General features: G+C 41.6%; 3 protein-coding genes and 1 pseudogene across 3 annotated transcripts; 2 read left to right on the top strand and 2 right to left on the bottom strand.

The window, feature by feature from the left end:
- The window catches only part of LOC140942177 (microfibril-associated glycoprotein 4 pseudogene), a 3,141-nt pseudogene extending 896 nt beyond the window's left edge, over positions 1 to 2,245 (top strand).
- Positions 2,246 to 3,054: 809 nt separating this feature from the next.
- On the bottom strand, positions 3,055 to 4,684 carry LOC140940580 (ankyrin repeat domain-containing protein 63-like). Its single transcript, XM_073389574.1, has one exon. It carries the CDS (start codon positions 4,495 to 4,497, stop codon positions 3,673 to 3,675), a length of 825 nt encoding a protein of 274 aa, XP_073245675.1. The 5' UTR covers positions 4,498 to 4,684; the 3' UTR covers positions 3,055 to 3,672.
- A 2,119-nt stretch (positions 4,685 to 6,803) lies between these two features.
- On the top strand, positions 6,804 to 8,580 carry LOC140942176 (uncharacterized). The gene has a single exon (XM_073391142.1). It carries the CDS (start codon positions 7,036 to 7,038, stop codon positions 8,578 to 8,580), a length of 1,545 nt encoding a protein of 514 aa, XP_073247243.1. The 5' UTR covers positions 6,804 to 7,035.
- A 2,201-nt stretch (positions 8,581 to 10,781) lies between these two features.
- Positions 10,782 to 14,173, bottom strand: LOC140940104 (cytochrome c oxidase subunit 6B1-like). Its single transcript, XM_073388996.1, has 3 exons — positions 14,041 to 14,173; positions 11,518 to 11,732; positions 10,782 to 11,016 (listed from the first exon to the last, which is right to left on the bottom strand). The coding sequence occupies exons 2-3, from the start codon at positions 11,713 to 11,715 to the stop codon at positions 10,963 to 10,965; spliced, it is 252 nt and encodes an 83-aa protein (XP_073245097.1). The 5' UTR covers positions 11,716 to 11,732; positions 14,041 to 14,173; the 3' UTR covers positions 10,782 to 10,962.
- Between the last annotated feature and the right edge of the window lie 26 nt (positions 14,174 to 14,199).

Raw genomic sequence — 14,199 nt, 5'->3', positions numbered from 1 at the left:
CGAAAGGAATTACTGCCTACGCTGAATATGATTCCTTTGCCGTGGCAAGTGAGAGAGCTTTGTACAAAATGAGCCTTGGAAGTTATTACGGTGAGTCGATGATGATAAATTATTGTGAACGTCATCAAACGGAAAAAAGAGTCAGTATGGTAAAACGGGGCACATAAATATGCAGCTTATTTTGCAAAACTACTGCAAAGCAAGTTGGAACTGAAGCAATGTTGCTTGTTTTACTACCCCACTTTCAAACCTGTCTTGCAAATAATCAGGTTGTTAAAGTTTGCAGAAAGTTGTTGCAGAAAGTAGAGAGTAGTTCTACACTGAGCTTTTTCTCTGTACATGACTCTCATTTACTAGCCCAAGGCAAACTTATTTTGCAGCAAGTGACGCCACTCCCGTGTATGACGTCACCGGCTCATAATTTTATCAAATCAAAGATCAGTATTTGCGCAACCTGCGGCAACCTGATTTGCTGCAAGATAGGTTTGAAGATGGGTGGTAAAACGCGCAACATCGCTTTTTTCAACTCAGTTTGCAACAACGTTTCGAAACAAGCTGCTCGTTTTTCTTGTCCGTTTTACCGTAGCTTATCTGGGTATCCAACCTCGTCCTCAGGGCTTTTCCATTCAGTTTGAAAAATGAGAGAGGCGTACATCCCATTTTAAAGGGAAATGCCCTGGAGACGAGGGTGGGAAAGGAGACGTAAGGATTTCCCTAAAGCGCCATCCGCAGTCTCCTAAAGTAAAAATGTTTTTACTTTACCGGTGAGTTTTACAGGTTCTTAGACCGAGGTTGAGCCAAATTTTCCTCGGCAAAATAATCTAATTTTACAGAAAAAGGTGTCTGGCGTAGAAAAGATTGTGAATTTCAGTGACTATTGAAGACCTAACAAAGAATCAAGCACCTTTTAAGGACCTAAACCAAATTCAAGGACTTTTCAAGACGACTAGTAAAATTCAAGACCTTTTCAAGATTGTTCGAACTATGGTCTTAAAAATTCAGACAGGGACATATGAACCCCCTCAAAAGCCTGGTTTTCACTAGTGCATAAGTATAAGGACATACGCACGCGCAGAATGGCATATTTGACTCAATTCTCGATACCAGCTCTCCTCAACCCGATGGTAAACAAGATGGCGGACGAAGCATCCGCCATATTGCTTTTGATATGTTCGCGTGAGGTCTGGGTCAAAGTGACCTATGATTGGTCCACGGCCTTGTTCTTATGCTTGTGCTTATGTCGACCCAGTTTTCACTAGTCAAAGTACGACATAAGCATAAGCACAAGCACAAGAAGAACGAACTTGTCCCAGCGTTTTTCCTGTGCTTGTGCTTATGCTTATGTCGACCCAGTTTTCACTTGCTTACACATGTGCTTGTGCGTATGTACAATAACAGATGTGTTTTCAAAGGCCAATGAAAATAGTGCTTTCTCAGAGCTTTATGGCTACTGAGGCGGGGAGGGAGTGTCTCCCGTTTTCATCTCCCTCATGGTCCCACGCAATGATATCTTCCGCCCTTCTCTAGTCGACTTGTTGTTGACGAGTGCTGAACGGAATGGTGTCAAGAGAGAAAGAGCTTATTCTCTTTTGACGAGTAGATTACAAGGCTATTACGAGTTTTCGTTATTCTCGAATAAACGCCGCATTTTCTGATTAGCCTGCGCGACAGACATCTGCGAAACAGCGCCGAAATTCTTGCTCTGGGCCCCCAACGGTGTATCAGGATTTGAGTAAGCATCATGATTGGCCTGTTAAGAAAGCCATTGTCGATTTGCCAATCAGGTTGAAAACATGTTGGAAACGCACTTCCGGTAATTTGCTGAGTCCGTAGGGGGCCCCCATATTGGGTGCGGCGTTTATTCGAGAACGGCGTTAATGCAAAGATTTTTTCAGGAACTGCTGGAGATTCGTTGAGTTATCACGCTGGATCCCCGTTTACAACCAAAGATCGCGACAATGATAAAAACTCAGGCAACTGTGCCGTGAGCTACAAAGGAGGATGGTGGTTTAACAACTGTGTGACCGCCAGTCTTAATGGTTTCTACTATCACGGACAGCACTCAACGTATCATGATGGTGTTAACTGGCGCGCGTGGAAAGGTGGCAGCTACTCGGCTAAAAGAGCTGAGATGAAGATACGACCAGTGGATTTCTAGAACGTGAGGTGATTTTTCAGTGCATGTCAAGGCACTACTGTAATGCAAATCAATAGTAAATAAAACAGTAGCCTATTTTCCGCCTCACCAACATCTTATTTTTTGGTTTTATCTTCATGTTTCCCTCCTGGACCGTCCTTTTTTTTATAAGGATCACAGTGATAAGCTTTCCGAGTTTAACGCTTGTGATGCTCTAAACTCTGCATGCGTAAAAACGGTCTATGGCTCGCTTTGTTAGCCACCAATGGCGATGTTAGAAAATAATTTTTTCGCCAAAAAGCACAGCAAATACTTGGACCGTGTTCTTCACGTTAAGTCTTGCCTCTTTAGGGAACGTTGGCTGTTCAAGAGCCTGTTTACATGGAGGTGGGGTACCACAGGTTGGTGAGGTAACCCGCTTAGGTGAGGTAACTCGCCGGCCCACATAATCTCTCATTTTAATTTGATCACGTTTACAGGGTAGGTGGGGTGACCATATGTGAGAATATATGGACAGGCGGGTTACCGCACCTAAGCGGGTTACCTCGCCTACCTCACCTGGGGTCCCCCACCTCCATGAAAGCAGGCCCTAAGGGTTGATGTCCACTGTTGCGTAAGCGTAATTTTTACGTGCGTACGTGCGGAAAAATTACGTTCGCAAATAAAAAAAAGAGGCAATGCATGGAAGGTCGCTCGTAAACGCAAAACTTTAACCTCGCTCAACTTCTCGTTTAAGCTCAGCACTTCATTTTTATCCTACCTCTATTTCATTTACGTGATTAAAATTTACGTGGGTTAATGTGTGTAGCCAAAAACGCGTCAGTGAAAATCAACCTTAACACTAATGAGTCGACCGCATATTCCAACTTTTAAAAATGTATTTATCATTTATACCTCATTGATCTACCGTTACTGAGTTTCTAGTTACTGCAAACTGCGAATAATTTTAATGTCATACTTTTCTGAGACCATGACTAAAACTACTACAAGATACTTTTATTAATCAATCCTGGACGCGTTCTGTTTAAAAGCGCACGAACGGCTTGTAATCATGCCTATATCTGTGTACGATACAGCATTAACTTCAAGTTTATAAATACAGTAAAAGCCCGCGACTAAGAACCTGGTTTTTAAGAACCAGTTCGGCTAAAATTTGCTAGTTAGGTCCCCTCGATACAGGAACCTGCTTGGCTTGAAATTCGAAACAGATTCTTATTTTGTAAAATCTACAAAAAAAACTCTGTACACTTTGGCAATAAGGTAAGTCAACCTTCAGAATCCTCTTCGGAGATATAGTAAGGTGTCTTCTCACAGCCTAAATCAGTTTATGCTAGTTACCATTTAGTAAGAACCTGTTTAGGCTAACTTGGAAAAATGCAGGTTCTTAGTCGCGGGTTTTCTATCGTATCGTAGAATGTAAGCAATTTAAACTAAAGTGGTTTGTTTGCTTTTTAATTTTGCCAAACTGAAGCCCAATCGAAATAACTTTAAATTGGAGTTGTTTGTCGTCTGCCATTTCGGCAGACAGACGCAAGTTAAAAAGCGGAAGAATTAACTCCTCTTTCAGACCTGTACTTTCTTGGATACGAATTTGTAAGCTGTTCTGTGTACAGGCCAAATAGTTTAGGTAGATTGCAAGAAGTCTGCTTTAGTCCTGCGTGTGGCTGGTTTTTCTTTTGTCCTATTCCACCACTATAGGCGTCACGCAGAAAGTACGTTTCCAAGGCGCGAGAAGTTACGTGCCCCACATTTAACAAAACTTCTACACAATCCGCAAACTCTTTCTCATGCGCTATAGCCAACGCACTCTTTCCTCTGTTGTTCACTCTGTTCACGTCCAATCTGTTTCTCCTAAAGACCTTCGAGATCGTTTTAACAATGTTTACATTACCGGACATGCACGCTAACATCAAGTTCGTGTTGCCATCCATATCGACGCTGCCGAAGGCAAGATCGACTTCAGGATGGCTGAAAAAAAGCTTGACCATATCTTCATGTCCAAATATACAAGCCCATGACAGAGCGGTCCGTCCGAACTTGTCCAGCAGCTTCACTTTTGCACCGTAACTCAACAACATCTTGGCAGTCCTTCGCCGAAGTTTCGTGTTGTCCAAAAACATGGCTCTGATCAAAGCTGTCTGTCCATCGTCCAAATCTTTGCAGTTTACGTTGACACCTGCGTCTAGTAAAAGGCGCATCTGCCGAAGTCTGCCTTGGGTGACTGCTTCTAAAAGTATCCTCGGTCTTCCGACAGAACTTCTTTTCTCTTTGCTCTTAGTATCATTCCAAGCTACTTTTTGATGAAGACTTGGCAGCACCCGTTGCCTTTGGTGACCGACGGTCAACGAAGAAGCTAGCATAAGTCTCCGTTCTTTTCACGCGCAGCGGCAATACGACTTTTCGTCAAAATATTTACAGTTATTTAATCTTCAACCATAAGTATCGATGATTTCGAGAACAACTCACCGGGTGATATTTGTTTATTGTTTCGAACTGTCTCATAGCGCTGTAATTACTCGTTCACTTTTCTTTTATTAAATATTCAGTTCTTAATATACTTTCCTATTGTTTTTCACTCTTTTGTTTTGAAAAGAACGCCAATGGTTGATATGGGGTTTAATTACATATTGTCGGGTCAAGCTTCAACGACCCACACTGCATTCGATTATCAGGCAAAAAGCAAATGTTTATACAATCACCGTCACGTTTAGAACTTGAACGCGCACTTGAGATGGGTAAACTAAGCCAAAATATCTATTAGTCTACTGTGAATTACTGTTTAAAGACAGGAACTAAGTTGTTTTCACTTAACACATTGAAGCATATTTCATCTAGAGCACAAAGAATATGCGGAAATCATCTAAGTATTTATGGCACGTTTACACAATTGAGTCTGAGGTATGCGCACAACAAGAGAACAAAGCTGTACATTGCTGACAAAATTTCGTGGTCCATTAACGGGAGAAACTTTGTTTGGTCCGTTCACGGAGCGTGATAGAACGGAGACTTGTTTCGTGACGAGAAAAGGTAGACTACGAGTAGTCCCTCATTTTCCCTCAGGGATGGTAGATCGAGCGAAACGCGAGCGCGCGTGAAAATCATCCCACGCGAGAAAGGTCAGACGCGGCAGGGAAAGAGGAAAGGATCGCCTTTCACGCATGGGGTGATTTTCACGAGCGCTTGCGTATTGTTCGATTTACTGTCCCTGATTGAAAATGAGGGACTACTTGTACTCTAAGAAAAGGGGACGCTATATAGCCCAAGGGGAGCTATTTTTCGTTTGCTCTGTCCCATGACTCCTTCTGACAAAATCAACTGAATAACAACTGCGTTCAATCTGGGTTCCTGGTTCAAGCAGGGCTCTAGCAGGCTTGTTCTGCTATAGAACAACAGGCCTGTCAAAACAGAAGTGTGTTATGATTTAAGACATTCTTTTGTAAGAGCACGTTTTTCTTGATATTTCCTTCAATTGTCACGTGAAATGATTTACAATGCACAGTTCACAGATTAGACAATTAGACCTACATCGCATGTCCCAATTGTTGTAGAGTACATGACCGTAAGGACGAGGGGCTTGGGCGCGACGATTGCGCACGCACCTCTCACTTTGGTCGACCCTTATAGCAACCAGCGGCTTCAGCCTCTCAGACATTCGCAGCCCTCCACCAAAAATTCTGGCTATGGACCTAAGTTGAACGATAAAGGATGGAGGTTTACAAACCTGTTTAAAATTTGTGTATAATAAAAAAATTCGTGTGCACGAAACTTTAGACGCCTAGCCATTCAAAGTCCCGTGTGAACAGAGCAGAAACATTGAACAATACAGTGTGAACAAAGTGTCCGGCCAAATTTTTTCGGATCAATTTAGGTCTCTGGAAAACTGCCCACCTACCCCTCCTCTAAGTCAACATTAACACTTACTTCTCACGTAGGGCAGAATGTTGGGTTAGGGGAGGGGTAGGTGGGCAGTTTCCCAGAAACCTAAATTACCATTTTTTTCAGTCGGTCGAAAATCCGGACCGCAAATGACCGCAAGTTCAAAGCTCATTGTAATGGCAGTGGTAGCACAACAGAACAGCAATATTCATAGAAATAATTGGAAAGTGTTTTTAATTTGTTTCACGTATATAGCGTGCGTCGGTCAGTGAATTTAAAACCCAGAGACCTCTACGTCAGCTGTTAAGCAGCAACTTTCAAAAGAAAGTTGTTTACTTTCACTGTGCTAACAGTATTTGTTGATATTTCTAATCTCGTTATCCTTCACTGCCTTAAAATTTATTCCTTTCATTGTTTCAATACATATGCGTGTTAACCCTATATTACTGCTTGGATAACAGAAAGCTTTTGTTCTCGAACAATAGAAAGTACCTTAGCGTAATGGTTCTAAGAGAAACTCGGTTACCGCTTGCTAATCGGTCTTTAGAAGCCTGGAGTGGGTTTTCGATCGTTTCGATACTACTCGTGTCGATACTAGTCGTTTCGATATAAGTTTATTCAGTCTAGTGTAGATAGTTTCAAGTACTTGACTTAAAGAACGAAGAATATTCACCCCAAACGTTTTTCTTATTCACGCGCAAACTATACTTAGTTAATTTCTTTTATCGAAATTGCTGTGCAGTTTCACTGCTTAAGTTCGTATCGAAACGACTTTGAATTGTATCGAACGGTTTGACTATAGTGCATCTACTTTAAAAGCGTCGCTTTTGTTACCTTGCTACGTAAGTGATTTCTTATTGAATCTTATTAAGATTTATTACAATAGATGTAATCCTCAGAGGGGCACTAAGCGAGATTAGCCCTAATGCTAAAATGAATATGATCAATATTTGTTGTATTAAGTTGTTTTGCTAACGGTTTCTATAGTAGTAAGAAACTGCCGGAGAAGAAGTGATTTCGCCATGTTACTAGACGCCGTAAAAAGGGGTAGAATTTACCAAGTCAAGTTCCTACTCGAAACGGGAACCGAGGATGTGAACAAGACAGACGATAACAAACAGACAGCTCTCATGAAAGCGATTTTTCTTCCAGACAAGATGCAACGCACGCGCTACAAAATCATCAAGGTTCTCCTCGAACACGGAGCGCGTGTGAACGTTGTTGATCGAGAAGGGAAAACAGCATTGATGTGGGCTTGTATTCGCGGACAAGAGGAAATCGTGCGTAAAATTTTGGACGTTTCAATTTTGGATCTTGATTTAAACAGGGCAGACAAGTATGGCAATACAGCACTATTCTACGCCGCAGCCAGTGGCCAAGTGAACACTGTGAAACGGCTTATTACGGCGTTAAAAAGATTTGGATTGGATATTGATAAAAAGAACACACAAGGTATGACTCCGATTCTTGAAGCAACAAAGCGAGGGCACGATTCCTGCGCACAAGTCCTCATTACGGAAGGAAAAGCCTCATTGACAATTCGAGACCCGCAGACTTTTCTTAACACACAGGAATGGGCTGAAAAGCGATCATTAACCAACTTATCGGAATTGATCGCGGCACGAAGAAGCCCTTCTCCGCAAATCATTGTTCAAAACGTTGAAAATGAACCACATGATGAAGATCAAAGCGTGCGACCTGGGGCAGAAGCGACAAATAAGAATGTTCAAGGTAATCTTGCACTAGAAAGTGCTAATGAGTCGGTGTCTTCTCCGAGACAAAGACGAGGCTCATTGGTCGGCGAGAAAAGCAGCAAAGGGACGAGTGAAGCAAAGAACACGTCAATACAAAATCAAAACTCGGTGATCCCAAAAGAATGCAAGAAAGAAACGAAAAAAGAAGGATCACATTCTCCAAGAAGTCTCTCTCCCAAGACAGTTACGAATGTGTCTTTAAGCAGGAGAAAAGGCGAGCAGATGGACAAAATTAAGAGAGGCCCGTCGCCCACGGCCAAATCTGAGATGTGTCGTCTTTTGGGCCTGTATGGTATTCAACATTCTGAGTCATACAGAGAGAGTTTTGACCCAATAATACTGCCACCAAGTGGCTATTGGCCCGATCCGTTAGCACATCTCAGGGACAATGCATCATCAGTCGGAGACGACGACACTGACACGAACTTTTTAGACCTGATCCGACCTCGTGGATCGGGCCGTCGAAAATCTTCGGCTTTTCCGGGGGCGCCCGATATGGGACGACGCGGTAGTTACATGAATTTCCGCGACAGTCGAAGGATGTCGACGATGTTCTCGGGGATGCCCGCAGGGATGGGAAAACGTACTTCCATCACTCCGTTATCGATGTTGGGAAGTAAAAACCTTCTTGAAGCCCCGGGATTTTCATCCCGAAGGTCCACTTTAACTGCCAATTCGGAGCGGAAGGGCTCCTCTTCAGGGGCATACGATAGAAGAGGATCACTAATGCCACGGGCCTCCGAGCAAGCAAGGCCTGCGCTCCCCCGGAGGACAACCACACATATTGTTCCCACGATAGTGGAGACGGCTTGACTTAGGATACATAATAGCTGTAATGTGCATAAAACTACTTGCCGTGAGTAGAGGCGTGCACCCACCTTTGCATCTCTCATGTCGGTGATGGAAGTATGAATCTATTAGACAGTGAAGCAACAAAACAACAGACCATATTTGACACATAGACTACTAGCAGTCTCTCTTTTTTCTTGGTCCGTCAAGCAAAACGCGCGAGAACGCAAATAACCTCGCGCCCTCGTTTCTCGCATCTCGAGGCTCGCCGCTCGCGCGCGTGCAATTCCCCTCACTAAATCTAAAGAAAAAGAAAGACTGCTCGCAGACTATTTGACAGACAGAAGAGAAACTAAAAGCACCTCTCACGCTTGTGTCAGTGAATGTCAACTTTATATTTTGTTTCCCTGCCAGAGTATCACTTTTCTGCCTTCAAGGGAAGAGAAAAAAGAGGCAAGGATAATAACTCATTAGCTTTCAATCTCAATAAACTCTTGTTGCATAATACTCTGATAAAAGCTTCATAGGAATATAATCCTTCGGCATTATTGGCTTTTGTGGATATAGTTGCCAATGCCATAGACGCGTGATCACTATGCTATTGAGTGCACTTATATATTATTGTAGGTCTGCAATCGGTCTCGGTAAGCCGAATGTAAATTAAACCAGAATCTTATCATAAATGAATAGTAAGTCAACTAATAGCATCGGAAAAAATCTTTAAAAAGGCCATTTTCGAGTCCGAAAGGAGATGATCCTTTTTCGTCTTCTTTGCCTGCGGGTAATGAAAGGTGTATCAATAACAGCCAGCTACCAGCTGTCTGATGCCACCTTATTGAAAGTAAGGGGTTCAGGGACCTTGGTCACTGCCGCCAATTCCACCATTGGGACTACATACTTATGGAAAAAGTTACCAAACCCCTACCAGGAAAATGGGCGAGCCAGGTATCCTGATTACCGATAATTTTAACACATGCACTCCTTCCAGTACCTATTTTTAACAATACCAAATAGATCCAATGGGAGGAATGAGGTGGGGTTCTTGGTTAGGGTTACCTGCAGTTGAATTTCAACAACAATAATTTGCTAAAGTCCAGTAAACCCATTCCTGATTATGATAAAATGCAATGCTTCACAAAATCTGCATGCAAGTCTACGTTATGTTAAAAAGGGGTAATTACATGGAAAAAAAGAGTGAATTTAAGAAAAATCAAGAATGGAAATGAAAAGAAAGAATGAAAATAAAGCTTCTGCATCTTCCACTCCAGGATATTAAACAAGATTGACCAGTATAAATATATAAAGTAAAACAAGACATCATCCTTGGAGACCCAGAGTCAGTCAGTCGGGTCGGGAGAAAAAGTGTGACAAAAGTTTTCAAGCATGGGTGGAAGAGCCCCTGGATACTGACTCTCACCAGACCCTTTTTAAAATGGCATCTGATTGGGCACAAAAAATACTTTGTATTACTGTGCCTAATCGGAGAACAGCATCTCCTGAGTTCTTTTCATTTGTTCGTACATGATGGCTATTGTCTTGCCATACTGGTCTGGTTCATTCATCAAGGCTGTGTGTGCAAGGGAAACTTTCATTTCCTACTTTCCTAGCCAGAAAAGAAAAGAACTACCGATTATTTGTGAAAACGTTTTGGATGCTACCAGCAGGATTATTCCAATTTAAACCGAGAAAATTCTGTCTTTGACCGATCACAAGGTATTGAAATGATATTTACGAAGGTGTGATTGATTCAAGCTTAAATGCGTGTTGTAAGCCCAAGCTGGTATTTTGGAAAAGTGTCTTTGAAATAACTATACATACATTTACATGTTTTAGTTTGTGTTTTTTTAACAGCATTTTGAAATGGACAGGGTTTATAATCATCAAAATGAAAGTTTACCATGCATGCACTCGCACAACCTTGGTGAACAAACTGGACAAGTATGGCGAGACAATAGCCATTGTGTGCGTTGTTCGTTTCATTTTTTTGTGCCCAATCAGGAGTCAGCATTTGCTTGACCCTTTGGAAATGGTCTGGTGGGAGTTGGTACCCAGGGGGTCTTCCACCCATGCAGCAGTGTGCTTAAAAACTTTCATCACACCTTTTCTCCCGACCCGACTGATTTCCCCTGGGTCCCGAAGATGCTAAGACACTTGATAGCACTCCAAATAAATAAATAAATAAACAAAAAAAAACAAAAAAAAAATACACAAAACCAGTTTTGAAATCGCTTGCAATCAGCCTTTTTAATTTTTTACATTAACAAGTAACTTATAGCAAAATATATCGCTTTCTCCAGCGTTTGGCCAAAGAACAAATAAACCCAACAGAGAAAGTTTGTTTAAACACTATCAAAGGATATCACAATTCCCCAAGCAGAAAAGCAAGAGTCATGTTCTATTAAATTGTTAAATGCGACCAGGGAATGTTCCACTTTCTACTTGTTCAGACCAGTTCTCAACCTATAAAAGACCAAATCCGTATCAATATTTTGCATTTGTTTAACCCTTTAAGCACCAATATTCACATAAAAATTCTCCAGACTGACTTTCATATCTTTCCTTGAAGAATCAGTTGAGAGAATTTGTTAACAGATCAAGGTACCATCCCCTTGGTGGTCAATTAATTAATTCTCATGACCTTTTCTGTTGTTTATGTATTGGTTATTGTTCTGGAGAAAATTGATGTTGGTCACTCCTGGGCCTTAAAAGGAGTGTAAACAGAGTGTATGCCAGTCTTAAATCTACATGCACAGGGTGCAAAGAAAGTCAGTTATAGCAGTTAGCAGAGAAGTGTGGAGGCCTTATGTGTAACAAAGCGCGAAGATGGGGGGTGAGGTGAGGTGACTTCTTAAAACAGGGCCTGTGCTTGATTACAGAGAAGCATCATTGTAACTAATTAAACAACCCTAAATCATAATTTCAAAACCTGACTTGTACCGGGGCAGTTACAATACCACTTACCCATAACTTAGGGCACAGAGATGTAAAAGCTCTCTTGAAATATAAACAACTGTCGTGCTCCTCTCCAAGCTTTTTAGAACAACGATGGAAGTCTACAAAGTTCTGCCAACAATTCTTTGTCTGGTTAGTGTATGGAAACCTCGCATCAAATGGAGCAGTCTTCAAGACGACTTCTGTAATTTCTCCTTCTTCTGCCATGGTTTTTCTTTATCTTTCTAAAATGCCATAAAGTATTAAGGAAATTGTCGGTAAAACTGTGAGGGTGAACTCATCAGCAAAAAAGTGCTTTATCAGGCCCCAGTTGTTCCAAAGCTGGATAATACTATCCACTGCAGGGTTGTCACTAAGATTTCAAGTTGCCAGGTAAATACAACAAGTAGGCAGGGAATCAAACAGCTAGGGATTTCTTTTGGTTCTATTTTTCTCCTATTTTCCTTTGAAAGTAGCTGGGGACCACATTCATAGTAACCAGGGGAAATCCCCAGCCCCCACATCTTAATGACAGCCCAGCAGTCGATAAATCTCTATCCAGTGGATAATGCAATTGGTTTCTCTAAGGGAAAGGGTTCGAGTTACTGGGATTCAACTTTATCTTAAACCAGCTGTTTTGAGTGTCCAATCAAAAAATTGTGGGTAAGAAGAATTATTTCAGTCTGAATTCACTTTCTACAGTCAAACATGCATAAAGCCACCCAGCATTTAGCGGTTACTCTCTATTAATGGGTCACTTACAACAGACCCAAAAATCATTGCCCTTGATTTCTGTAAAACTGACCGGCATTAAGCAGCCCCCTCAAGTGGTCACAGTCACTTTTTCCAAGGTTCCAATGAGTTATTTTTTATTGTCTTCACCTCTATAAACCAATCACTTTCTACGAGGTAATAGAAACAACACTGCATTGGGAATTTAGTGTTGTTTTTTACTTCCTTTCTGTTACCACAAGAAGAGGTAGAAACACTTTGGGATCAACTTGTTGTGTGTTTGGCATTTAATTTTGTCCTCATCTTATTTTCTTGATTACCTCTTAGTCAAAGCTGTATTAAACAGCCAACTTTTAGTAACCGGTCAGTTGGCCATTCCAGAAGGGTGACCGCTCAATACATACAGGTTTGACTGTATGAGTAGACTGTTCACAGTCCCCCATTTTTCTATGAAATTGTTGAGGTTGAGCACTTTCGGTTATGGGCAGCCATCTTGGATGAGTACCAAAACTACTTACAGCTGTAAGGGGAGGGGGGGAAGCGAGAAAAATAGAGGGACTATCCTAACGTCACTGCAGCTTGTGTTCAGGGAGTGTGACAGGAATTTCATGCCTTTTACCATTCATTGATTAAGAAACTCCCCTGGTGATGAAAAACATGCCAGATCTAGCATCAATTTCAGGTGTTCACAAACATCTCCTTTCGAGACAGTGATTTTATACAGTTACTAGGACATTCCTCCAAATAGAATTGGCAAACATGCACGGTTGAATCATTTTCCTAATCAAAGCGGCAAGCATGCTCGCTTCAACACAGATTAAAATAGTTAACCCTCCAGATAAAAAGCCAGGCATCTCTAACATGGGCCGTCTTTTCTGTGTCTTTGTAGCATTAATTTCAATTTGTTTGCCAGAAACTGTGTTACAACATTCCTCTGACCGGGCTACTTCAAAAGCATGTTGGCTTATGTGATTCATGCTCAAAATACCAAAAATCCTTTGTGTGTTTGCGCAAAATGTGGCTTGCAAATTTACACTAGCACTGGGTTTGAAAACAATACCTGAGAGGAAAGTAGCGATAATTGGTGTTTCAAATGGCCAAACAGTTTTCATGTCACCCCTCCTCCAAAACTACTTCATGCCAATCAGAAATAAATTCCTTCCCCAGTTTCGATGACCCAAAGTGGTGAAGATCCAAAATGACTCAAAAGTTAAGTTGGGCGAACAGGTATTATGAAGTGTGCGTTTTATAGAAACGATGACTTCTCAGTGTCGGCAACTTAAACTAAACCCCTTGTCAATGCAAATTAACATCTATTGTGTAATAACCAATCAAACGCTTCACTCTCCGTTAACGCGAGCTGCAGTGATATTAAGACACTTCCTCTACTTTTCTTGCCTCCCTCCCCCTACCACTTTAAACCCCAACGCCTGCCTCCTTGGTACATATGAAACCAAGATGGTTGTCCTTACCGGTAAGTGTTCGATCCTGACGATCTTACGAAAAAATAAGGAACTGTGAGCAGTCTACTCTATTAGCAAATCGTCTGTTAATTTACAAGCCTTAATTAATGATCTGTTCTTCAGTTAATTCACAATACATACAATCTGCGCAGACTTTTAGTTATAAGCAGATTGTATTAAGTCACATCGCCCATTTCTAAAGCTAAAAATAACGGGAATTCGTGCAGTTTGAACCGTACGTGTGAACTGTGTGCTCGTCTAATTCTAAGTTTATGCTTGACAAGAAAAGCTATTTCGGGTAGTCTATTATCTTAGTAGACATTGTAACATTTATTTGAAACAAATCCATGTTACTTACCACTGGGAAATATGCCGGTGAACAAGAGAGAAGTGTACAAAGTAAAAACTCTGGGAAGTCAATATGGCGATCAATATGGCGGACGCCGGTGTCTACAATTGCGCATGCTCCCTTCTTAGGCTCCTTCATATTGATGAAACTATTGATACACCCTCCAAG

This window comes from Porites lutea, chromosome 6, assembly GCF_958299795.1.
Source record: "Porites lutea chromosome 6, jaPorLute2.1, whole genome shotgun sequence".
In the NCBI taxonomy this organism is placed as follows: Eukaryota; Metazoa; Cnidaria; class Anthozoa; order Scleractinia; family Poritidae; genus Porites; species Porites lutea.
The sequence above is the reverse complement of the archived record's forward strand: the minus strand, read 5'-3'. Positions and strand labels throughout refer to the sequence as shown.

Coding starts and splice junctions, on each gene's coding strand:
- LOC140940580 (XM_073389574.1), bottom strand. CDS start 4,497: ATGCTAGCTTCTTCGTTGACCGTCGGTCACCAAAGGCAACGGGTGCTG.
- LOC140942176 (XM_073391142.1), top strand. CDS start 7,036: ATGTTACTAGACGCCGTAAAAAGGGGTAGAATTTACCAAGTCAAGTTC.
- LOC140940104 (XM_073388996.1), bottom strand. CDS start 11,715: ATGGCAGAAGAAGGAGAAATTACAGAAGTCGTCTTGAAGACTGCTCCA. Junction 11,017..11,517: donor CTCTGTGCCCTAAGTTATGG/GTAAGTGGTATT, acceptor GGTCTTTTATAG/GTTGAGAACTGGTCTGAACA.